The 26,500-nt window shown below is 46.9% G+C and overlaps 1 protein-coding gene across 1 annotated transcript in view; it reads right to left on the bottom strand.

The window, feature by feature from the left end:
• The window catches only part of Ptprt (protein tyrosine phosphatase receptor type T), a 688,872-nt gene that overhangs the window by 16,421 nt on the left and 645,951 nt on the right, over positions 1 to 26,500 (bottom strand). Inside the window, exons 21-29 of the mRNA XM_048349408.1 lie at positions 23,907 to 23,943; positions 22,344 to 22,441; positions 20,037 to 20,096; positions 19,215 to 19,331; positions 17,282 to 17,436; positions 13,360 to 13,495; positions 11,318 to 11,467; positions 8,939 to 9,112; positions 5,190 to 5,321 (exon numbers count right to left, since the gene is read on the bottom strand). Of these exons, the coding sequence (XP_048205365.1) occupies positions 5,190 to 5,321; positions 8,939 to 9,112; positions 11,318 to 11,467; positions 13,360 to 13,495; positions 17,282 to 17,436; positions 19,215 to 19,331; positions 20,037 to 20,096; positions 22,344 to 22,441; positions 23,907 to 23,943 (1,059 nt within the window). The remainder of the gene's footprint in view (positions 1 to 5,189; positions 5,322 to 8,938; positions 9,113 to 11,317; positions 11,468 to 13,359; positions 13,496 to 17,281; positions 17,437 to 19,214; positions 19,332 to 20,036; positions 20,097 to 22,343; positions 22,442 to 23,906; positions 23,944 to 26,500) is intronic.

A 26,500-nucleotide genomic window follows, 5' to 3' on the forward strand; every position in this document is an offset into this window, starting at 1 on the left:
CTCTGAGTCAGCAAGGGGCTCTTGCTTGTTTTAAATTAAAGCATGTGCTTCTCCTTGTCCCCCCACACTAGGAGATGGGCCATGATTAGACACTAGGTCCTGGAAATCTGTTATAAAATGATCATAAACCTCTTTACCCTCCTTGGCAGGAGGTTATGAGCAAAGGTCAATGATGGGCCATGTGATTTTGTTTGAATCCCTTCTCTTCTTGGGCCTTAGTTTCCTAATCTGAAAAGTGAAGCCATTGGTTCCTCAAGCAGGGTGTGGAAAGTTAAGTAGAGAAAACAACCAACTATCTCCAAAGTCTTTGGAGACCGAAGCAAAGGAGGGCTTGAAGCACCAGAGTTCTTCTCCTGCAGTTCTGGAGGTGAGAGTCCTGATGGGAACCTTAGAGGGGTCCCATCAAAATGACAGGGGAGGGGCAGATTCCTTCCTGCAGTCTCTAGGCAGACCCTCTTCCAGCCTCTAGAGGTTGCCTTATCTGTCTGTCTATCTCCAGTTCTGCTTTGATGTCACCCACTGACTTCACCCACCCTTCTAAGAACCCTCGTGTTGGGCCTAATTAGGGAGCCTGGGAGAATGTCTACATCTCAAGATCCACCACTTCGTGACAACTTCAAAGTATTTTCTGCCACACCAGTGAACATAATCAGAGATGTCAGGGTTGAGGACATGGATCTCTCTGGGGTATCTGTGGCTCTGTCCACTGCACAGAATATCCTACAGGCAGCACAGAGGATCTCCTGAGTTTTCTAAAATCGGGGGTTGTTGGGCGTGACTGCAGGAGGACTTCTTTCTGGTGTCTACTCCCCAGGGACTCTGGTCTATCTACAGGAAACACAAAGGCAGAAGAGACCTGCGGGTGTCATTGCATGTGAGTGAAAAGTTTCTTTTTGATGGGTCTGAGGAACCACTGCATCATAGACTCAATATTGCATGGTTAGGGTTTGGGCCTACTAATCTGTCACAGAGAGAGAGAGAGAGAGAGAGAGAGAGAGAGAGAGAGAGAGAGAGAGAGAGAGAGAGAGAGAGAGAGAGAACAATCTCTAAAGTCAAAGGCACCCAGTTTAGTCTCTCTCACCAGCCCTCATTGATCATAATTATCTTGGAACAGCAGCCGCTGCGGAGAATGGAAGGATGGCTGTGGTTGGGGATGCTGACGGTGTTTGAAGCAGCGTAGGATTCTGAGCAGAAGCAGATTTGGATAGCCGGGCAAGAGAAGAAAGAGCTCTGAGGGCTCACATCCTACCCTTGGCCTTCGTTGGCTACATCTCCCAAATCATCCTACCCAACACCCATCAGTCTCTGGTCAAGTCACAAGTGTGACATTCATCCTGTCAGGATGACGGCACTTAGGACTTAATGCAGACCTGGTCCACGTTGCTGGGCTGGCCCAAGCACTGGGCTGCATTGGCAGGAGCGTTGTTGGCAGGCAAAAGCTGATGCCACTTCAAAGAACCTCCTTCCCAGGTGCCGAAGGCTGCTTTTCTGATGCTTACACTGTGTCATTGTTTATTTTTGCAAGGCGCCCAGCTGCTGCCGTGATGATATTTATATCAATAAGTGCTCTATTCATCTGCCGATTTCAGGGGATGCTTGCCAGCTGTGTGTGGCAGCCAACCTCAGGGTGCTTCTGAGCCTGATGGTCTTTTCACTTAGAGACTTGATTCTCTAAGTCTGTATCAACATCTGGGGCTGAAAGATGGATGCTTCAGTCACCCAGGACCTACCCCTCCACCCCCAAAACAGAGCTATAGCTGACCGCCTTGACTTCATATGTCGCCTAAGTTGGGTTCTTTGAAACTCCAGTTCTATACTCAAGTTATAGTTTTTGCCAAAAGGACTTTGGAAAAAGAGAAGAACAAATAGGCTTTCATAGGTCCTGCCACACACCCAGCTTACTTTTACTTCTTTACAGCTTCCTTTACTTTTTGGTGGTAGTGGTGGTTTCTGATTTTGGAACTCTATTCATCGATTCTCATCATTTATAGCAGTTTCCAGGCTTTCCTTGCTCAGGTACCAAGCCTTGGAGTTCTCCTGGATTCCTCCTTTTCCTTCACATTCTATCTCCAACCTGCCAGCCTATTTTGTCAGCTGCTCTTCCAGTGAGCGGCTAGAACCCAAGCCATGGGCTGCTCCTCCTGGTTCAGTCTCTGTCACGGACACCTGGTTATTGCAATAGCCTCTTCTCTATTTTCTCTGCTTTTGCTCTCACCAACTTATCTCCCTATCAAAAGACTGCTCTTCTCAGAGTAGCTACTTGATCATCTGAAAGCAGTCAGATGATGCCTAAAGTTTGTCAGTGGTTCTCCAGTTCTCACAAACTGAAATCCCAAATTCTTCCTGTGAAGCTAGATGCCAGTGGCTCACACCTGTCATCCTACCTACCCAAGAGGCTGAGATCTGAGGATCACAGTTCAAAGCCAGCTCAGGCAGGAAAGTTCATGGGACTCATCTCCAATTAACCAGCAAAAAAGTGAATCTGTGTCTCAAGTGGTAGAGTGCCAGCCTTGAGTGGAAAAAAACAACACCAAAACTAAATGAGAACACTCAGGCCTGGAATTGAAGCCCTAGTACCAGCACATGCACAATCTATTCTTCCTCTGACTTCCAAAGATGCTCTATGACTTGACTGGGTTATGTCTCTCACTGCAGTCTGCTGTCCTCATCACACCCTTTCCTGTCCCAGGAGATACTGCTTTCTTTAAAGGTACCAGGCACAAGACCACCATGCCAACTGGCTGTGGATTTTTCCCTCTTCTTGGAACATGTCCCCTAAGAGAGAGGCACATGGTTCACTCTCTCACCTCCTTCATGCCTGGATTCAAATGTTCTCTACAGAGCTTGCCTGGATCGGGCTATGACAGCTGCATCCTCTTCCCTCAACCCAGCCTTCCGATCTCCCTCATGCTTCCCTCTTACTTGTCTTTTCCGTACCCTTGCCACCTCCTAACGAATAGAGTACATGTGCTGTTTCTCTTCCGTCTTCCCTCTTTAGAAGAGAAAGTTCAGGAGATGGGAGTTTTCTTGCATCTCCTTATCTGTGTTCCCTCACACAGTCCAAGATTCTAAAATAACTTCCAGTGAATACTGGTAGCAGATGCTTCATAAACACGGGATGCACAACTGAGGGGAATGTCTTTGGAAGTCTCTCTCAGACACACCCCAAATTGCCCTCACTTTCAGCTTCTCCTATAGCACTCTTCTCTCTGCCTCCCCTAACTTCCAGCCTTCCCATTCGGGGCTGGGTGCAATCTCGGATGCCTGATAACCTAGATGGGACGTTTGCCATCCTCTGTAACTTTCTTCCCATTCACCCACCATGTGCAGCTGCTCCCTAAACCTGGTGAACTTCAACTCTGGGAACATATTCACAGCTAGTCCCAGTTCCACTTCTGAGACACTTTCTCAGTTCACATACCGCCGCTCCAATTCCTTCATACTTGTGACATCTCTCTACTCACCTCTAACCTCTGCCTCTCTAGTTCTTGGACTTTACACTTTAACAGGAATCATGGCTTTGTTCCTCTATGGAGAAACCCTCCATAGTCTCTTCTGAGTAGACAGAGAGGATTTCTAACTGTGCTCCTAGGAGCTCTAGGTTTCCACAAAGGTACACCGAGTGTCCGAGTCTGAGGGCCACCAGTAGAAGATGGAATATCAGCATGGGTGATGCTTGGATCTCTGCCTCCTGTTTCCATAAAACCAACTCCTTTTGTTTTGTGCCAGTCCTGGGGCTTGAACCTAAGGCCTGGGTTCTGTCCCAGAGCTTTAGTGCTCAAAGCTACTCATAGTTCGACTTCTGGCTTCTTGTGGTTAACTGGAGAGAAGAGTCTCATAGACTTTACTCCCTGGGCTAGCTTTGACCATATCTAAGCCTCTTGAGTAGCTAGGATTATAGGCACGAGCCACCAGTGCCTGGCCATGGACCAACTCTTGATCTTTATCTTCTACATTGGACTTGAACAAAAGCTTTTATTAGTAGAAAGGATTAGGTGGCTTACAAAGTAAAAGTCTGACACCACACTTCAGTCCAATGCTCAATCTCTTGAGCTTGGCACAGAGAATCTCTGCAAGCTAGCTGAGTCTTGCTGGCAGGTCCTGCCTCAACATGTTCTTTTTCTTTTGAAGTGGCCCTAGCTCTTGCCACAGAACAGAAATTATCTGCAAAAAAGCCTACATTTGTCTGCCTTGTCTTGCCCCTGCTGGCCCATCTGCCAGGAATGCCTTTCCCTAGTTTATTCCCTGTACACCAAATTCTCTCTTGCCTCCTTCAAGGTCAAGGCCATCTTCCTCAAGGTCTTCCCTTACTCTCTGGGCAGAATTAATTGGTCCCTGCTCCTGGTCAACACAGCATTTCACTGCTGACCTCTATTACAGTATAGATACATGAGGATGGAATAGCTTGCCCATCTGTCTCTGTAGCAAGACTCGAAGCTCCTGGAAGGCCGAGACTATAGCTCAGATCCACAAGATAAAAAGTTATTCCCACCCAAGGCCTGCACACAGCCAGCACTCAGAGGTGAGTATGATGAATTGTGTTTTTATATTTTCCTCAAAGCAGTGAAAAGACAGGTTTGCAAACATCTAAAAGGCTATTGTCATCAATTCCTCTATGGAAAGGCTGCCCAGGAACAGAAACTGTCTCAAGGTATACCTGGAGTCTTAAGTATGAAGATGTGGCAGAGACATATGGTGATTAGAGCTAGCACACCTAGAAGGGCAAAGTCTTGGAGACAGGGCTCAGATTTTACTCTCCTGGGTTCAAGCTCCAGGTTCTGCCAGCACAGCTAGCATGGCAGAAGGGTGTAGATATTGCATACAGGCAGACATTGGATTTTCTTCAGGGCCAGAGATACTCCATATTGGAAAGGGGACCTCCTGGCATGTAAGCTCGATGTTAGAGCATGGAGCCTGAACAGTGTCCAGAACATAAATAATACAGGCTGGAAGCAGTTGACCAAAGTGCATAGACATATGGAGTCACTACTGGAGGATTGGAGTAGAGGGTCCAGCAGGAGAGTCCTGGTGTCTGCAGGCAGCAGACTGGCCTTGCCTGGTTCTCACAGTCAGACAATGCCTATCCCATGATACATCACAGTGCTTATCACAGTCTCCTTCTGAACCTATTCCCTGGCTCTCCTGACCCACATGGACCCACCTGTAGAAGCTACAGGGCCTCCGCCTACCTGGGCAGTGTCCATCTCATTCAACATCACCACGGAGGAGCAGTTATAATCGAAGACCAGCCTCCAGAAGTCCGCCACAGTGTTGGGTAGAGGGTGCTGGGTGACCACAAAAGCAGCAGGTTGCTTGTGGCTCTGCACAAAGGAATGACAGAGAGATTTTGTAAAAGACTTATCTATCAGTGTTATTCCAATGATGATGATGAGATCCAGATGGCTGCCAGAGGCCCCGAACTTGCCAAATGGATGGCACAAAGCACCTGCCCGGTCTGCGATCTCCCAGTGAGTGTTCTGATGACAAGGGGACCTTCTTCTAATGAACACATCCTCCTCCAAACTAAGACATTTCATTAGCAAAGTGTCACTTGGATGGGGATTATCCAAATAAATTATTTATGTCTTGGGGCTCAGCAAATAATCATCATTACAAGGTGAAATGAAAGATTCTGGCTGCAGATCTGCAGCTCTGCCGGCCAACACACCTCCTGGGATATAAGGTATCTGCTGAGTCCCTGAGCCTATGATGCCGGGAAGGGGGAAGGGGGCTGGCCGCTGTAGGGGCTGTGGTGGATTAAGGATGAAGCAATCCTGGCAGAAGGTGGTATTGTGTCCTACAATGGGGGTAGTGAAAGAAATCCAGGTATTAGAATTAGGGAGACTTGGGATATGAACCCAGTATTGTACCTTGTAATTTATGGGTCATTCATCCATCGATTCATTCACCCATTTTCCACCTTTTTATTCATCCATTTGTTAAACATCATTGGTAGAGATCTATTTGTGGGGGCCATAAGGGTTTCTTTTTCTTTCCCTTTGTCAGTCATGGGGCTTGAATTCAGGGTCTGGGTACTGTCCCTGAGCTCTTTTTTTACTCAAGGCTAATGTTCTACCACTTTGACCCACAGCTCCACTTCAGGTTTTCTGGTGGTTAATTGGAGATAAGTGTCTCACAAATATTCCTGCCCAGGCTGGCTTGGAACCACGGTCCTCAGATCTCAACTTCCTGAGTAGCTAGGATTACAGGCATGAGCTACTACCAGTGCCCGGCTAACAGAAGGGTTTCTCAACTGTGGCAAGTTATTACATGGCTCCACAGCTTTGATTCTTTACTTGGAAAACAGAACTCATAAATCCAAAGAGATGCTGTCATGCAACTGAACGAGATTTGCACATGAAAAGACCAGTCATGGAGAATCCGAATATAAGTCTACCTCGGGTGTCAGTGCTGCAGGCGCCTAGACACAGTGCAGCTCCAGTGGGTAAATGAATTAAAGGGTGCAAAGGGTGGCCCAGATATTAAAAAAAAAGAGGCCTGTAAGCATCTAAGAGCTTCCATTGGGCATTATTTATCACGTTGCCCTGCGAGGAGGCATTTGGAAAGATTGAGTAGTATCTCTACGTTCTCAGTGGTTTGAGAAATCTGAGAATTAGCCACTTTCTCTTGGGAGATGGTCTCCAAGGGAGTGACAGGCCTTTTCAGTGGAGTTATAAATCTGAAGGAAATGGGGAGGAAAAAGAGGCAGAGACCTTAGCAAGTGCCTAACAAGGCTTTGCAAATACGGACGTATATATGCAGTAGTGAAATCTATGTTCCAAGATCTATCTTTGTTCTCCTGGCCAATGGAAGGTCAGAGGAGAGGAAGGATCTGGGAAGGCAAACTATTTAATTACCCAGAAACCAAACGCTCCAGCCATACATAGCATAGCTTTTGATCCATTTCCAGACCTAGAAAAAAAAAGAATCTAGGTTTCAGAGACAGCAGACATAGGGCTCTCAGATCCTTGGTTCTACCCTTGCTGATTTAGTTGACCTTCAGTTGACCTACTGACCCTCAATGTCTCTGTAAAAAAATGGAGAGAAGAATTCTCAAATACAGAATGAGACAGTACAAATCCAGGGCCAGACATGGGCCCAACACACAGGGTATGTTAGTTTGCTTTGCTTTTCTCCTTGTCTGGGTGATAAATGCTCTATTAGGCCAGCATGCCTGACAAAGCCTTATCTGAAAATATGTTGGAGATCCGTGCTCCTGCCGGGCTTCGGGGATCAGCCAGCAATCCATTTCATGGATAACATCATCCTTTAGCAGGGGAAACATTAAAAATTAACCCAGAGGACTTCATATTTTTCTGCTAGAGGCAAAGCTGCTATGGTTACCAAATAATGCACAGACTGAGCTGGAATACAGATAAGGCCTTTTTTTTTAATATAAGAAAGGCAAAGGCCCCAGTGATGGCTCACCGGAGAAATGCCCTGTGGACAAAGAGAATACAATCAGAATCAGAGCTTGGAAAAAAGCATTTGACTCCAGGCACCATCTAACCTACTAAGTAGAGGCCAGAAGCTTGCTTGATCCTTGCTTGAATGAAGAAGGCAGGGATATAACATGGGGGACAATGGTATGAGGAACTTGGATGTGTGGATGCACCCTTAGATATCTTCTTTTATGTGCACACATGTACACCTAAGCACATACACACACACACATACAACACATTGACCTTGGAAGGCCTTTAGCTGATTCCAGAGGTCTTTGCTATACTTCCCGGTGTTGGATATGACCTAGAGGAGACTCCTTGCTTCAAGATTCAGAGTTTCTATGGAGACGCCTAGCTCCTGTGGGCTGGGCCTTGGGCAGGCCTCTAAAGAGCTAAGACAGTTACTGGCCTCCCATCACCTCTTTGCATCTAATAACTCTTGGAGAGGAAGTTTAGGAGGACCAAAGATGAGAGACGTAGCTGGACTTGATTATAAAAGAGCACTGCTAGTTCCTATCTGTTGGGCCACAGGGACAAAACAGATGTAGCCTCAGGGTGGGGAGTGGTGGAGGCACAGACTTCGGAGGTTCAAAGTCTATATCTTACTGGATCAAGCAAACTGTGGGTAGGCTCAGAGATGGAATTAAAGAGTCAGGAAGCCAAAGAACTTCAGGTTTGGCTTTGCCACGAGTTATCTAGTGACCTGGAGAGCATCTCTTTCTAAATCTGGCCTCTGTTTCCTCTGTTGCAAAGTGCTCAGATGGGCAAGATGGTCTCTGATTGCTGCTGCAAACATGTGTATATCCTGGAGGTGGGATGATGAGAACTAGGAGCCCCAGGGAGAAGCTCATGAGTAGAAGCATAGGGCCCACTAGGAGACGGGACAGACGATTCCAAACCACAGCAGGGTGAAGTCCCCTTCTTGGGTCGATGTTGAAAAATCAGGGGTGAGATTCATAACAGGGCAATGGGCAATCAGGAACATGGCCTGTTTCCCCTCCTTTTGCTGCCTTCCATCACTTGTTGAATAGCCACTTCCCAAGCACCTACAATATACAGCCCTCCCCCCTGCCTTTCACAGAGCTATCTGGGAAGCTGAGTGGGAGGAACCAGCAGACAGGAGCTAGGTCTGCATCAGGATGTGTTCCTCGGATTCAGGCCAACGCAGCCAGATGTGAAAATGTGGCTGAGAGCCAGCTCGGTGGGAGATGGGAGGAGGGTGGGGCAGATCTGTAGCCTTGTGCTGCCACTGAAGTCACTTTTAAACGTTTGATTTATTCTCTCCAGGCTCTTTGAGCCCAAGTGCCAAGAGCACAGCTTCTGTCTAGGTTTGAATCAAAAAACCTCAGGGAAGTAGTAGTCCCAGAGGATGGCAGTCAGAAGCAAGATGACTAGGGAAGTCAGGTTCCTGAGGTCCAGCCACCTATGTATGCCTTGGGAAGCAGCTTCCCCCGTAATGGCAACTAGGGGCTCTCTTCTGGGGCTCAGCTTACATCCATCAGTGCGGCATTGATGTAGTTGCTGGACTCTCCATCCACTGAGATGAGGAAAGGCAAGCAGCGGTCCAGGGGCAGCACATCCATGTTCCGGTTCTTATCATGGTTCCGGGGCAGGAGGCCAATGCTGCAGTCCTCAGGTCGGACACGAGGGGTGACGATGTTGAGTGTCTGTGGGGAACAAAGGTGGGTGAGAGAGACAAGGCTCAGACGTTGGCTCTTGAACAGGCAAGAGGACAAGTTCCAGCCTAACTCAAAACAGTCTGTCCCTTCCATGCTCGGCCCTGGCGTCTCTTTGCCAGGACCCATGTTTCTCCCAGGATGGTCATGTGCTATCATCTCTTGCTTGCTGTTAGAGGACTTTGGGGCTACAGTTATAGCCAGAGTCTGTGTGACACCTTCAAGATGCCAAGGCTGAGGGGGCAGCATGCCAATGTATGGAACCAGACAAGCTGACAACACCTGCCAATCATTTGAGCAATATTTGTTTGCAGTCAGTGCTGCATTGAAGGATGGGCCAAGCAGAGGGGCATGTGGTAGGGGTGGGATGTAGGGTCTCCTTAATGTAGAAGGATGGGAGGATGCTAGGACAAGTGTCTCAGGATATATGAGAGACCCTCAAAGGCTAATTCTAGTAGGTCTGAAAAGCCCCAGAGAGTGAAGTGTTGTCATCTGAGACCAGAGCTACCCCATAGATCTAATCCCATAGATGAAATTCTACATGCAATGACTAGAGTTTTGGGTTATCCATCTTCGTGTCCTTTGGCACCCAAATCAATTGCGCCTATTTGAAGGAACACTGAGAGTAATGGCCTAGTTGAGAAATTTTCCCATGATACCACAAGACCCCATATTTGCCCATGGGCTGGGATCAAGTCCTGGTACTTCCTTGCTTCTTTCTACCTGGTTGTTGGCTCTTGCGCAGTTATGGCCCTGGCAATCAGTCTCAGAATTCTAGCTTTCTGCCCAGTGATTCACACCCAGGTGTCTCAGACTCAAGTTGACACAGTTTTGACCACATGGGTATCTGCTATGTCTGGGCTGTGCTCTGGGGCATGATGTCTCCAGGGATAATGTGCATACGAATAAGAAATAGGTGACCCAGAGAGCCTGTTAAATTGCAAGTTTGCATTCAGTAAGTAGGTTGAGATGGGGCTCAAGATTCTGCATCTTTTAACAAGTTCTGATGCAACGCTGATTCCTTTGGAGGAGTGAGAATTGGTGGTGGAAATGTGATGAGAGAATCTGTGTCCCTCTAGGAAGAAGGAAGAATGGGATTCGTGCTAGTGTGTATGCACTGGTTTCCATCCACAATTTGGACAAGAACTGAGACTTTGGCACACGCACACACACACAAAATGTAATCACAGATAAAACAAGTGTCAGCCATCACTGAGTGATGGGTTGACAGCTGCTAATGGCTGTGCATTCGATGTTGTCGAGTGGATGGAAAGGGTATAAATTTCTCAGTTCTCACAATGTGTGTGCAGAACTGCTTATATTGACTGGGTGCTACCACTATGTTGTGTAACCTGTTCCCTCCTTACCCTAAAACCATGTGTTGCCGTGCTAACGCCAGTGCGTGATGGCATTAAGGAGATGGAACCTGTGGTAGGTAATTATGCCATGAGGGTGGAATCATCATAAAGGGCATTGGTGTCTATATGAAGTGGCATGAAAACCGGGTGCTGGTGGCTCACACCTTTCAGCTTAGCTACTCAGCAGGCTGAGATCTGAGGATCACAGTTCGAAGCCAGCCTGGGTAGGAAAGTCAGTGAGACTCTCATCCCCAATAAATTACCAAAAAAGCCAGAAGTGGGGGTTGTGGCTCAAGAGATAGAATGCTAGCCTTGAGTGAAAGGAACTCAGGAACAGTGCTCAGGCCCTGAGTTCAAGCCCAGGTGAAATAGAAGAAGAGGCATTCTTCCTTTCTTTGTTCTGTCACATGATGCTAGGAGAAGAAAGCAGCCATCCCCAGACCAGGTTGGGGTCTGAGTCCTCTCTAGACACCAGATTTGCCAGTAGCTTCCAAAATATGTGTGTGTGTGTGTGTTCATGAGTGTGTGTGTGCGTGAGTGTGTATGTACATACATGCATATATTTTGTTTGTATTGCTTTGTTTCACTGAGATTGGGACTTGTATGTAGCTCAGGCTGGCATTGAACTCATGATTCTCCTTCCTCCTCACCTTTTCCCTACAGTGCTGGGATTATAGGCATACAGCGTCACACCTTAGCCTCCATAAATGAGATCCATTTCTGTTATGCCTATGTAACAATTCAACGTCTCTGATTTAAGCCATCCAGTCTATGGAAGTTTTTTATACTATCATCTCAACTCTTGAGATAGCCACCGGCCCTGCATATGCACCCGTACCTGAAACTCATCTTTGATCTGACTGGAGTTTGTCTGAGGGTCCAGCCTGCTGATGTTATAGTACAGAGAGCGGAACTCGCACACAGGGATGGCAGTGTTGCCACAGAGGCACGCTTCCAGAATGGCATCATGTACAAACACGTACTGCTCCTGCAATGTGAAGGGGAGGAGAGGGAGGTACCAGGTAAGAATGGCAGTCACCTGGGAATCGGTTACCATATTGGATCCCGTGGCTTATGAGGAACGGGCATGATTTGTATTGCCCAATCCTTACTTTTTAACCCCATGCCCCAAAGGGCTAAGTCTATGGTTCATAGTGATTGCCATAGACAAGGTATGTTGTTCTTGACATAAGATAGAAGAGCAGAACCCCATCTGATAAAAATGAGAAATTTCTACATATGTCCCAGAGATTGCTCTTGGTGTTTTTTCTCCACATCCCTTCTGCCTTCCCCTTTTCCCTGCTAAGAGTTCTTACTACAAATCTGTGATTCTCTGAGAAGGATTTTCTTCCCAGTAGCCAATATGTCTAAGCATCTAAGGCCACATAATAAAGGAGGCCACAAGCAATGGCACATGGAAAGTGGAGAGTGAAAAAACAAACCTAAGTTTCCCCTTCTTTTGTCACCGGGACAGCTGAGAGACACTGGTCTCACACTAGCTCACAGAGTTCTCCAAACAGCCGGGGCTCCTGTTGTAAAGTACACTCTGCTTCCTTCCTTTTCCTGTCTAACTTCCCACTCACCATCCAATGTATCTTAGGATTGCCTTTCAAACAGAATCAGCTCGCCTTCAAAGATCTGTCTCAGAGACTGCTCGGAAAACATGCGCCATACCCTTTCCCATTCCCGTGCTTTATACCTGCTGTCCCTTCAATGTATCCATCCTTCTACAATTACTTTTCTATGACTTTTCTCTTAAGCAGAAGCTGTGACTTGCAGACCCTTGATAAACGTGTGTTGAGTGAAATTGTTCCTTCCAAAAACCTGGCCTACTTCTCTAGGTAAAATTGGTATTGGGATGTATCATGATGCATTTGTGTTTGAAGATGCCTCTCAATCAGGCAGTAAGGACCATGTGTCTAACTCCAGCCAGTGAGCTTGCCTGTTGCAATGCATGGTGGACCTAGCAACAGATAGAGAGGAACTTATCCTCCTGTGGCAATGCTGGAATCCTGAAGCCAGGCCTATGAGTCAGCTCAGATTCTACAGCAGGGTCCTGTGTGTATAAACCTATCAAAGACAGTTTTCTTTCTGCCGAGCTAGGGGGCCTGCTAAGCCCACAGGGGTAGGTAACTTCCTTCTGCAGGATGAATGAAGCGTGTAGCTCCTGTGTGCCCCCGGCTCTGCCAGAGCACTCCCAGCCTTTACAAGAACCAAAAGATGGGCTCATCACAGTAATAAGAAAGCAAGATACAGAGGAGAGGGATAGGTAGGAAAAGGTTGCATCAGGGCAAAGAGAATGTGCCTTGGGGTCACATGGATTCATATCCTATCACACAATCGGGCCATGTGAAGTCTTGGGGACTCAGTTTCTCCAGTTCCCTCTTCATTGATGAAATGGAGATATGTATAAAAGCTACACCATTGGTCATGAAGAATGGACTACAAAGGCTGCACCTTGCCTTCTATCTCTGGTCAGCAGAGGCTGGGTACTGTCTCTCCCAGTATCAAAATATCTTAGGTAGCTTTGATACTTAAGGTACTTTCTGCACTGACTGACTCCATGCTTGACACATAGTCAATCATTCTGCATCCCCTAATATTCCTTCATCCAACACTGGAATACTATTCAAAGACTCACTGATGGTGGCCACTCAGTTGCCACTTGGATGCCCTACTAGATGGAAAGCTCATCACCTCTCATCATTGGTGGGAATTCCAGGACCATGGACCCCCAGGGCTGGCAGGGTTACTCCCACAGACCTCTCACACACCCAGGTCCTTTTCTATAGGATTCTCCCCTCATGGTTTATCTCTTCTATTATGCTTCTCCTTGGCCAGGGATCCCAGTAGCTGGGCAGCACAGTCCCCAGAACTCACCTCTGTCTGTACCAGGTTGACTCTCTGTGCCCGGAGCTCACGCACACAGTTGAAGATGTCCACCACCCCTTCGTTCTCAGCCATGTCGAGCATGGTGTCAATGGCGATGAAGCAGCCTGTCCTCCCAGCTCCAGCACTGGAAAGAGGGGTCCTCGGTGTTAGAGATCTTGGGGTAGAAGCAGCTGTGGACTGGCCTTTAGCCTTCCTCTTTCCCTTCCCTTCTCTTCCCATTCTATGTCTCTCACTCACTCTTTCTTTTCAACCAATGTGTTGATAGATGAAAACAAGGAAGAGAAAGAGAGAGAGACAGAGAGAGAAAGAGAGAGAAAGAGAGAGACAGAGATTACAGAGCAGAGGCCTCTGAGCTGCTCTAAGGCAGGAGATAACTCTAGAATCCCTGGTCCAGGACCATGACCCCAGGACCATGAACCAGGGCACCATTAAACTGGAGCAGCTGGCAACCCTAAGACCCCTGCCAGGGATCAAGTCTCCCGATACATAGTCAATTTCAGATCGTTGATGGTTTAGTCAGGAGAATCAGGGCCAAATCATAAAACAGCAAGAGAACTCCATGAGATTTTGAGAAGCCTGGCTAGCCCTTCCCAGATCCATGCTGGGCTCTACAATGGTGCTGAACCAGAGGCACATAGCACATTTGCTTAGCTGCACACAGTTCTGGAAAGAAAGGCCAGGTGGACTGTCAAGGAGGCCCAGCCTGATCACCAGTCACAGCTTGCTTCTCCTGTGGAGACAAATGCGGTTGCCTAACATGGAAGGAAATGCAAAGAGGAGGAGATGAGGGATGAGACAGGAAAGCAAGATTGTCCGATAAATCCACGGAGCACAGGACAATGGGGCTAATCACCCTCAGGGAAATGGAGTGTGTGTACATCTGTGGGGAAGGGAGTCATCTTTATTTTCTTCTGGAAAGTAAACTCAGGGGAAGCAGTCTGAGTGCCTGATGAAATTTCATGGTGTGCACTGAGTGAAATCTGACTCATTATTGCTCCAAAACACCCTACCCCCTACACCACACACAGACACACTCCAGATCCTTGCCCAGGGGTCTCAACAGGCTAGGCCTCTGTTCCACAGGCAGCTCGGAAAACTATTATTTCCTCTCTTCTCCAAAGTCTGATTCTCAACCTGCTTTGGGGGAAAAGCCAGACTGACATGGTTTTGAATCTTGAATCTGCCATCAGTGAAGAAGTTGCCATGTGTCTGTGAACCTTCGTATTCTCACACATAATAACAAGCCCCCTAGCTGAGTACTTGTAAGAACTGGATTATGTTTGTTTCAGAATCAGGTACTAATTAAACATCATACATGGAAGAGACCTCTGGGATTCAATCCTGGCTCGAATGCTTACTGGCTGCTTGACCTTAGGTAAACGACTTAATTTCTCTGGGTTTCATGATTCTCATTCACAAAATGATGCTAATACTATACCCGGGAGTATTAACAGTATAGGTATATATTGTACGAAATTACATTTAAAAAGCATTACGCTTGTAAATTGCTTAGCTTTGTGCCTGGCTGCACAGTAATTTCAGGATAAATAGTTGCTACTTATAGTCCACAAATATTTATCAAACATCTATGATGCACAGTAGATGCTAGAATTAGGAGTTGGGGATGTGAGGAAAAAAATAAAAACTTTGTTTCTTGTCTTCAAGGATTAACAGTCTGGAGAGGGGTAACATTAAAAGGTATGGAGTATTAAGAATGGTATTTTTAAGTGCTTACCAGATGTCAAGGATTCTGTCAGGCACGTAATAGACATTAGCTAACCCATGATAGTCCCAGGAGTGGGTACCACTCTGTTCAGATGCATCATGTGCCTTGTTAGAGAGCTACAGGAACAGCATATCATGCAGAGAGCCATCCATGGTGGAGGACCTGATGCATGTTTACCTGTGCTCCACTTTCTCCCTCACTCCTACCCTGGTTTCTATTTACAACACAAAGCTGAACACTAATGTTTTATCATGCTTGGTATGCTCTGTTACAAAACAGAAGACGCATAAAAAATGTTCCTCCAACCCTCCTTCATTGTTGGTGGGAATGTAAACTGATTCAGCCACTCTGGAAAGCAGTATGGAGATTCCTCAGAAGGCTAAACATAGAGCTCCCCTATGACCCAGCCGCCCCACTTTTGGGCATCTACCCAAAAGACCACAAACAAGAACACACTAAAGCCACCAGCACAACAATGTTCATCGCAGCACAATTTGTCATAACTAAAATATGGAACCAACCCAGGTGCCCCTCAGTAGATGAATGGATCAGGAAAATGTGGTACATATACACAATGGAATTTTATGCCTCTATCAGAAAGAATGACATTGCCCCATTCGTAAGGAAATGGAAGGATTTGGAAAAACTTGTACTAAGTGAAGCGAGCCAGACCCAAAGAAACATGGACTCTATGGCCTTCCTCATAGGGAATAATTAGCACAGGTTTAGGCTAGTCACAGGAGAGGATCACGAGTCTAATATCTATGCCCTTATGAATGCATATGATGATGCTAACTGAAATGAACTCCATGTTATGAAAATGACTGTTATATCACTGTTGTAATCTCTTTCAACATGCCATGTGAAACTATAGCTTCTATTGTTGATGATCCTCTTGTATCCCCTTCCTGTGGTTGTACCCGCACTACAACTGTATCTCATCTGAGTACACTGGATACTGTATATACTGGTATTAGAACTAGGGAAGTGAAAGGGAATATCAAAATCCAGAGACAAAGGATAAGAAGACAAATGACTCCAAAAGCAATACTTGCAAAACCATTTGGTGTAAACCAACTGAACAACTCATAGGGGGAGAGGAAAAGGGGGAGGGGGGAGGGGGGAATGAGGGAGGAGGTAACACACAAGAAATGTACCCAAGGCCTAATGTATGACACTGTAATCTCTCTGTACATCACTTTGACAATAAACTAGAAAAAAATGTTCCCCCAGTACAACAGGGTTGCGCTACATCTGTGGAGTGGGTTGTGTGTCCATTACTGAAGAGAAGATGAGAAGATCCAGCCGGAGGGAGGAGCTACCTCTGACACATCCCAGTCCCTTGTCTGAGGTGGGCATTGCCAGGACAGGGATGAGATGGCTAGAGGATGCAGGGTCTGAAATGATGGGCTGGTCCCAAGGTCACACACACACACACACACACACACACACACACACACACACACACACACAGGCACTGGGAAGGAGGGGCCTCAGGCTCCCTGACCTTCAGCTCTAGGCATCTGCACCCTTCTAATTCTCAATGCTCTCCACATGCTACTTCATTTCCATTTAGGAGATTTCGAAGACATGTCATACGTGCTCAATGTGACTTTCCATGTCAAGGCTGAAAATATTTCTTCTCCATAATAAGGGCAAACCTGATGCCATCCATTTTCTCTCTGCTAAGAACCTTGTAGGCCAGGGATTGAGCTTTAAAGAGTACAGAGTGGGACAGAAGTGTGCTTGCACCGAGGCACTCTGCTACCATACCATGAAGCCACAGCTGAGTGTCTAGAGGATCGCAGTCAGCCTCTCCATGCTGCCATTTTTTCATCTCTGCCTACTCTTTCAGTGGCTCAGTTTCCTCATCTGTGAAATGGGCACGAGAACACCCACCTCTCAAGGTTGGGTGGGAAGTCAAATGGCAGGGACAAGTACACATGACAGAAGATACCAGTGTTGCTAGTGTCCCCACCTATTTCCCCAGCAACTTCACTATCTCAGGATAACCACATGAATACCAACAACAGCTACTGCTGTTTCTGTGAGACTTTGGGGCCTGGGTTTCACAAGAATGGGGTTGGGCCCCGGGATAGAGCAGAGGGCAGCAGGCATGTGAGGGTCTCCCGATCTGGAATAGAAGAGCCAAGAGGCACAGTTCTCAGGGGTGCTGTGACTCACCTGCAGTGGACCACAATGGGCCCCGCTTCCGGGGGGTTGAGGAACTTGACTTGGCGGACGAAGCCTAGCAGGCCGGTGGCATAGCAGGGGACGCCGTGGTCAGGCCAGCTGGTGAAATGGAAGAGGCGGAGCTCCCGGATTTCATGGTAGCCTTTCTGAGGAGAGAACAGAGATGTCTGGCCCTCTGGCTCTGCTCTGGATGTGGGGAGCTGAAGCTGCTGCATGGAGGGCCAACTCCCCACCTCCCTGCCCTCGGGGTCGGTGGCTGTTCCTTCACTGACTCTGAAAGATGTGCAACTAGCTACAGTGAAACCAGTGGCTTCATTGCAGGCCTCCTAATGGCGAGCTGTCCTGACAGGTGGAGGCCATGGGCCTAGGCGGGTTCCTCTGAGGGGTTCCTTCTCCCTCCCTCTCACAGATGCCCTCATGGCCAATCCTACTTTCCTGCTCCTTGGCCAGGATAAATGTCACTCATTGCTCATGCAGTTCGCCCTGTCGATACTTTCCTACTTAGTGATCTCTTGTGTATACTTCAAGAACATTAGCAGGGAAGGAGTTACTTAATTGCTCAACCCACTATTTCCTAAGGGTCATCTGTGCCTAGACTTGTGTTTGGCCTTAGAAAGGGGGAAATAAAAGCCCTAGTTCCTTGGAGCAGTTCCTGCCCTTGCTGGGGGAATGGGTGGTAGAGTCCCAGGTGGATAATTCTACTAAAGACTTAGCTCAGGGCTGGCTTTGAACCAAGATCTTCCACTCTTAGTATGTCATATGCAGTATGATACTCTCTTAAAAGACAGCAAGCCAGACTCCCACTCTGCCACACCATCCCAAGGCTGAACAATACAATATAGTCAATACAATACAGACTAAACAATGGTGTTGAGTGGATTAGGATCTTCTTAAAATGAGTTTTCGACATACAATAGTTCCAGTTTACAATGGGTTTATTGGGATGTAATCCGTTGTGAGTCAAGAAATGGCTCTATATAGGGCTGGGGATATAGCCTAGTGGCAAGAGTGCCTGCCTCGGATACACGAGGCCCTAGGTTCGATTCCCCAGCACCACATATACAGAAAACGGCCAGAAGCGGCGCTGTGGCTCAAGTGGCAGAGTGCTAGCCTTGAGCGGGAAGAACCCAGGGACAGTGCTCAGGCCCTGAGTCCAAGGCCCACGACTGGCCAAAAAAAAAAAAAAAAAAAAAAGAAATGGCTCTATATAAGAATAATGATAGAATTGCAATGACTATGTCATAGATGGGCCATAGGGGGAACAATTACTTATCTGGATCTCATTCTTGAGCATCACACTCCTTCCAAAATCTAGACTACCATCTCATGACTTTGAAGCTACCTTGTTGAGTTTGATCAATTCCTCATGCCCCCCGCCCCCCTACAGTGGAAGGTGATTTATCAGCACTTCTGGCCTCCGTCCACTAGATGTCAGTAACAACCTACCTCTCTCAGGTCCTGATGACACACACACACACCCTTCCCCCCAACCCAAACATATTGACAAACACCCCTAGGAACCAAAACTCACTCCTGGTTGAAAACCTCAGTGACCCATGGGTTTTTTTTTTTTTCTCCTCTCCATACTGCCCAGGAATAAAAATATTCCTTTCATCCTTTCCCTGGCTGTCATCTTCCCACTCTTCATCTCCGCCCAGTCCTGCAGGGAGGGTCCTCTCTGACTTCTCCATTCTCCTGCAGCCTTCTGTCTCCACCCTTTTCTGCCTTGCCACTTTCACCACAACTTGTCTTCATTCCCTGGATGTGCCTGTTTAAAGTCTCTTCCACTTGTTGTGGGATTCGCTGACCTGATTGCAGATGGGCACACACTGTGGATCAGGGCCTCGATCTCCACTTGTCTGAACAAACAGACAAGCCACAGCTGGCTCCGTGGACAGGCTGCCAACTGCCGAGGGTAGCTTACCTTCTGGACAGTGAAGGTGCGGATGACGTATTCTGCCAGGGGCTCTGTCTCGATCAGGGTGACTTTAATGTCTCCGTAGATTTCTGTGTCATCTGGCCAGTATCGGACACACTTCACCTGTGGCCAAGTGAGAGACAGGGGAAGGACAGAGACAAGGAGGGTGCATGAGCAGGTGGTAGAGACATCTCCTCTGGCTTTCCCATTTAAATAACCCCGGGGGAGACTTTGGTGGCATTCCCATCCATGGGGTGCTCAGCTGGCCAGGGCTCATCAAAGTGCACAGGGCCAAGTTCACTTCCAGAGGAATTGGGGCCATGAGAAATAATAGTTGCACCTTCTTTGTGCCAAGCTCCTTGTGGTTTCCCAACGCATTATGGCACTATGATCAGACGGAACTAGGTGAGACAAGTGGGCATGGGTAGCCTCACTTTGCGGATGGAAACTATCACACTCAGGGTTTGGTGAGGAGTTCAAGGTCAGCTTTGTACTTTTGGCTGTCATCAGGGAGGAGCAGCTGAGTTTTATCAGCTGAGCAAAGATGAGAATAAAGGGTGGGGAAACAGCAAGGAGGTGGAAGCAGACGTGGTCAGGAAAGGGTCTTTATTCAGAGGTGGTACTTGGGGATGGGTAGGAGAAAGGCTCTTCATTGGGGGAAAGGCTGGAACATTCTAGGTTCAATGGGAAGAGTCACAATTGTTCTCTGCCCTGACACAGTGGGCACCGGAACTACAGACAAGCTATCCCACACTCAACTCTGAGTCACACTTCACTGAGGAAAAGGAGATTTCAGTTTTCCCCTTAAAAGAACAAAAGCATGATTACCATTCCGGGGGACGCCGCACGGCTTAGCGTGGCATTTCCCACAGTGTGTTCCGCTGGGTGCTAATAGGTATTAGGTAAAAACAAAACAAAACAAAAACAAAACAAATAAAAACAAAAACAAACAAACAAACACAAAAGGTTTTGTGGTCAAATGAGTTTGGGAAATGCCGATTCAACAAAGTTAAACAGGCTGCTTTGCTACAGGGCTGCTGAGATCCTCGAATCTGTTGATGCTGTGTCTTAGGACTCTCCAAAAGGGACTGAGGACCCAGCATTTCCCAAACGTATTTAACCATGGAACCCTCTTCTCACTGAGCATCCTGCAGACTAGCATCCATTGGAACCCACTTAGGGAAACACTGATACAGGGGCAACAGGGTGTAGAGGCAAATCGATTCATTTCTCGGTGTTGTCACACTCAGTAGCTGAATAACTTCCAGAAATGGCTGAAACTTCCCTGACCCTCTGCCTCTTAATGAAAGACAACACAACGTTATCTAACGCCAATAACTCAGTGCTACTTGGTTAGTTCGAGTACTGAATTGTTGCCATAACTGCAGATATTATTTACCATCGCCATTTTACAGATGAGGATCTGAGCCTTGGGAAGCTAAGAAAGTCGTACAGAGGAAACTTTGCTAAGGGTCAGGGATAGCATGCAAACTGAGGCTGAATAACAGCCAGGAATGCTGTCTTGTACATTATTGTAAGACACATTCAATGAATACAAGTGTTTGGCACAGCAGCTCCCATAAACAGGAGTGCTATTTGCAGACTTCTTTTTCCCTTAAGTCCAATGTAGACTCAAGATCTACCCATTGAGGGGCAGATATTTCCGATAAGGAATGTGTTGGGGCCAGCCTGGATTTGTCTTTGAATGCCTGAAACCTAGGGCAGCCTTGGTGTCTACAGTAGCTATAGCCTGGGCCTAAGTCCATGGCAAAGAATTTGGATGGACTGAACGTTAGGTTCTCAATGTTGGTTTCTTTCAGGGCAATGATTCACCCCTGGAGGGCAGGGAAGGTCTGGATCCTCATCTGTAAAACTGGGGAACAAGCCAGATAAGGGTGAACGCAAGGATAAAACCTCACCAGGCCTTAATTTCCCATTAGGTTGTGAGCTGTCCACACCTTTTAAATACATTTCGACAGCCTCATTTCCCCTTCCCATGAATGTGGACAAAGTGCTTTGTTGTTGGTTTTTTAAAAAATGGATTATTCCATTCTTGTCAAGATAAACACTTACCTGCCCACTCTTTAGTGAGTTTATTTTCCTGGGCAAGGAGGCCCACTGAGTTCTGATGTGAAGCTATGTAGCTCAACCCGCCCACCAGGCACAGTTAACCAAGTCGGCAGAAGCAAGCTGGGAATAATCATCTTACTTCTAAGCTCTAGTTAAGGATAGCCTAGAGCAGAGGCTAAATAGAAGTAGAGAGGGAGACCAAGGCCTGAGCTCTAAAGAACAGCGAGGTTTTGAGGTCAGAGAAGGAGGAGTGAATAGCGAAGAGTCAGAGGCTGCTGAGAGGCAGAGAAAGATGAGAAGAAAGGAGTGGCAAGTGGGTTTGTCCACATGAAGGATGTGAGTGGTTGTGACAGTACTGTTCCAGATGGAATGGCAGGAGGAGCTCCCCAGGATTAGGGGGCAGAGAACAGAGGAAAGAAACAGAGCTGTGGTGAGAGGCATTTTTAAAGTTGGGGCTTGCCCATCTTGATTTTCTTTTTTAATTTTAAGGTAGAAGATATTGAGCCTATCTGTAGGCTGAGGGAGGGATAACCTAAGCCATGAGGAAGAGATTTGTTTTCCAATGAGAAAAAACCCTGAGCAAGAAGCCGAGGTTCAAAGTGGAAGGTTCACATTTGAAAAGGCCAAGGCTTAGTTTCTGTCGTGTTGGGCTCAGCCCTAAGAAATGACTGCTAGCCATCGAGGGTCTGCAGAAACCACAGAACAGCAACTTCTTATGGTCGAATTTGACAACAGATGGGAAGAAGGAGAAGTTAGTTGTAGACACAATTAGGATGCAGCTTTGTGATGAGATGCTGAAGGAGGTCATGGCTGATGCTTTAATTTCCTCAAAAGAGAGGAAGTGATGTCATCAACAGAGTGAGACGAGGGGGGTGGGCAGCAGAGAGAAGGATGGGGATGAGAAAGGGAAGGACTGGGCTGGAATGTGACCTGGGAGGGATGCTGTCTCTCCCGGAGGCTGCTGGGAGAATCCTGACTAGGAGGCTTAGGACAACGCAGGGCACAGACGCACCCTGGGGTACCTCCTCAACACCCTCTGCCCAGGCGACTGCAGGAGAGCCTTACCCTGCCCACCTCCACGAGGTTTGTGACCATGACGATGCTGGCCGAGTTCTCTTGCCAGATCATTCTCCAAAAGTCTTTCACTGTCTCCTGCATGGGGCCTGTCAACAGAGAAGGTGGTGTGGTTAGAGACGGCAAGGTACAGCAGCTTCTCAGACTGCATTCCCCCTGCCCTATCACAGTATTTGTACTGTTGGGGGCTGTGTCCTAGGGAGTTTTATTTAAAAAAAAATAGGCTATAGGATTTGCAATGAGAAACAGGAAGGCACTAGGGTGGGGAGGGTGCTGTTGCTGAGGGTAAGAGCAGAAGATGCACAATTTTACACTTGCCAAATGCTGGAGGCATTTATCGTCAGCCTGAACAGAAAATAAAAGATTTTTTTTTAAGGGTAAGGGAAAAAATATAGTCAAGGAGTAGAAGATAGGATCTGACAGTCCAGAGCAATTTCCTAGGAAATTACTCTTTGAATGTCTTGGGTCTTCATCATTTTTTAAAATTACAAAAGTAATTCATGTATTTGATATAAAAGTTTGAATGCTACTTTTCTGTGTTTATTCGTATATGTATGTATTTACTGCAATAAGTATATCTATCATAAGCATTTTGGTGCCCTTAAAAGTTCTCTTCAAGTGTTTTTTTTTTAATATAGATGCAGAATTTTCTAGCCAAATTTTCCATTATCAAGTATTTAGGATTTTTTGCTATGTATTCTAGCAAAGATAATACTGTAAAATGATTTTTTAAATATGTAATTGTCCTTCTGCCACTCTCTCCCCCCACATTTTTTCCCAGAAGGATTTGAAAGGTGTGATTTTTTTTGGTTGGTTGTGGGGATTGAACTCAGGGCCTGTGATTGATTTTTTGTGTATGTGTGTGTGTGGGGGGGGGGGATCGGTTGTGGGGATTTAACTCAGGGCCTGGGCAATGTCCTTAAGTCTTTTTCCTTAAGGCTAGTGCTCTACCACTTTGAGCCACAGTGCCACTTGTGGTTTTCTGGAGGTAATAGTCTCATGGACTTTCCTGTCCAGGCTGGCTTTGAATCACAATCTTCTGATCTCAGTCTCTGGAGTAGCTGGGATTACAGGTGTGAGCCACCAGCGCCCAGCTAGGTCTAATCATCCCTCTGGTAACATATTGCTAAATAGGCTTCTAAGGGCTGCTGGCTATATAGCTCTCTGGCAGGCATGCACACTGAGACAACAAAGGGCCTTCAGCTCCAGCCCTGATGGTGGCACCTGCTAGAGGCCCATGCTTCTAGCCTCTCCCCTTAGTGACATGTCCTGGTGGACAAATAGTTCCTTCTGCTCTCCTCCCTAGAGCTTACCTTATATCTTTTCCTTACAAGGGCCTCTAGGGATTATCTAGCTCTGCTCTGATTGGGTTTCTTTGCTAATGCAACGCTCTCTTCTCCAGAGAAGGGCTGAGGTCCTTCATTTACAAGTCAGTGCTGGTATAATGGGCATTGGAGGAGAGGACAACAGAGCTTGCCACGATTTCCCAGAAACCCCTCTTGCCTGGCACCCTTGCAGTCCCTGTGAGGCACCAGGTCGATGGAGGCCTCTTACCTTGGGTGGCGATGTAGTGCCGGGGTCGATGGTACCCCTAGATAACAGGAGAAAAAAAATGATAATGGAAGAGGCTCCAGTTGAAACAGCACAAGATTAATAAATATGTTTTCCTCATAGTGAAATGGGAATAGTAGGAGCCATTTCCCAGAGAAACGGCGAAGATTAAATAAGCTGATGCATACAAAGTGCTTAGTAAGACACTAGATGTTAACTATTCTTTGTGGTTCCTTGTGAGGCACCCATTTTGGTTTGGCTTGTAGCCAGTAGCACTGGGAGCAAAAAATTAAGGGTGGGCATCCTTTACGATCTTGTGCCCCAAAAGAAAGGAGGAGTTTTCAGTTTTATGGGGGATATGAACCACCACGAAGTCTCTCCTGAAGCCTAATTACAGGCAAAATGCTCTACAAGGCCCCATGGGACAGCCAGAGAAGAGAACAGAAGAAAACAATTCTATTGTTGACTTCTTGCCTTAGTAACAATTAGAAAAAGAAAATGGGAAGGATGCTACACTGCTCCTTTCTGCCAGCACACTTGGGCTTGCAATTAAAGTTCTGGCTGCACAGAGTAGCCTATGGAGGGGTGAACTTGCAGACTTATAAACTATTTGCTGATTTAATAGACCAGTTTCTGATGGGTGCATTTCAGAGAGCTCCTATAAACCCATCTGGTCTCTGCTGTGGGATTACTCCAGTGACCCATAAGTTTAAATCCTTTAGGAAAGAGGTGGTGAGTGATCCTCGCTTTTGTCCCATTTCTTACTACAGAAAGGTAGTGTATCTCACTGAGTAAAGGCTTACATTGGAGAGACTAACAGATCTGTAGTTAGTACAGAGCACTACATGCAATTGGTATTTAGAAGATGGATGGATCACTGATCTTAAATGTTGTCACCGGGTTTTTGTCCCATCAAGGTAGATGATTTGTTTCAAGTTTGCTAGTCTCCAAAGACTAGTACATGAGCTCCCTGTACATTCCTTTATCTTTGTTTCTCATTTGCTCCATAAATAGCCAGTAGGTTCCCTCCAAATGTTGGCCATTCTCTAGAGCAACTCTCAGCACCCAACACTGCCAGATCAACTACCCAGAAGCCTCAGCTTGGAGCGCACCACCTGTCTCCAGCCTCACCTCCTCAGCTGCAGTCTCACTTCCAACTGTCCTTCACCATCTGCTCCCACAATGCCATGCACCCTGTGCTCCGGCCCCACACCTTGGTCTTCAGATACAAGAACTTGTGTGGTACAGAGCTAAGTCCTTCCTCCTGGCGCCCTCGTGTGTGTTTAGGGAACACAGTGGCATGTGTCACCCTGAGGGGATTTTGTTCATTTTATACCTGGGCGATCCAGAGCAAGGCAGAGTTTTCAGTAAAGACTGGTTGATGAAATACATCTATGCATGCATAGGTGGGATTTTGAAATTAATTACATTATACTATTTCATTTTTATTATCTTTACTTATAGAAGGGGTTATACCTATGTTTTTGAGGTTATGTTGCAGTACCCCCTTAGAGCATGGGCTATAAGACCAAAGATCCTGAAGAAAACTATGTTAGAAGATTCTGGTTTCTTGAAAGTTAGCTTTTAGGGGTCAGATCTGGCGGCAGATGGTGAGTATTGATTGGTCCAAGGCTAAATAACCTGGGCAAAAGTGTAAGACCCTATTTGAAAAATAACTAAAGCAAAAAGGGTTGGAGGTATAGCTCAAGTGGTGGAGCATCTGATTAGCAAGTATAAAGCCTCGAGCTCTGAGTTCAAACCCAACTATTCCACCCCCCCTGCCCCGTGACACACACACACACACACACACACACACACACACACACACACACACAAGATGATATTCTGGGGAAGAAATTCACATCTAAATTGTGAGGTAAGATGGTTGAGGATCATTCTGTGCTTTCCTTTATTGGCTCAGCGGTTTAATAGTCAATGAACGAGGGTCAAGGAGAGCCTACTATTGAGTATACAACATCTGAAACACAAAAGTGGAGCAGATAGAGGTGGGCCCTGCTTTAGAGCAGTTTGCACACATCAATGAACTGGGGTAAGAGGCGTTAAATGGGAAGATGCGGGGCGCTGGGCAACACCCACAGGAATTGACTCAGCCATGAAGGCCCGAGGGATGTTCTCTGAGGAGGTGCTGGTTTAATTGGCTTCTTTTTTTTTTTTTTTTTTTTTTGGCTAGTCCTGGGCCTTGGACTCTGGGCCTGAGCACTGTCCCTGGCTTCTTCCCGCTCAAGGCTAGCACTCTGCCACTTGAGCCACAGCGCCGCTTCTGGCCGTTTTCTGTATATGTGGTGCTGGGGAATCGAACCTAGGGCCTCGTGTATCCGAGGCAGGCACTCTTGCCACTAGGCTATATCCCCAGCCCTAATTGGCTTCTTAATGAAGCCAAGTTTGAGGCTCTTGCTCTCCCTTGCCATTCTGGTCCAGGTCTTCAGCAGTCTGGATTCTGCCTTCCCACTACTGCTGTCACTGGTGCTCAGGAGCCTTGGGGCAGGAGGAGATGAGGCTGAGTGTTGTTACAGGGCCTCAGTATTGGCCATTCCCGGTGGTGGCCACGTCTTTCCCCAGGTAAAGGACTACCTTGC

Source organism: Perognathus longimembris, chromosome 6, assembly GCF_023159225.1.
Source record: "Perognathus longimembris pacificus isolate PPM17 chromosome 6, ASM2315922v1, whole genome shotgun sequence".
NCBI classification, from domain to species: Eukaryota; Metazoa; Chordata; class Mammalia; order Rodentia; family Heteromyidae; genus Perognathus; species Perognathus longimembris.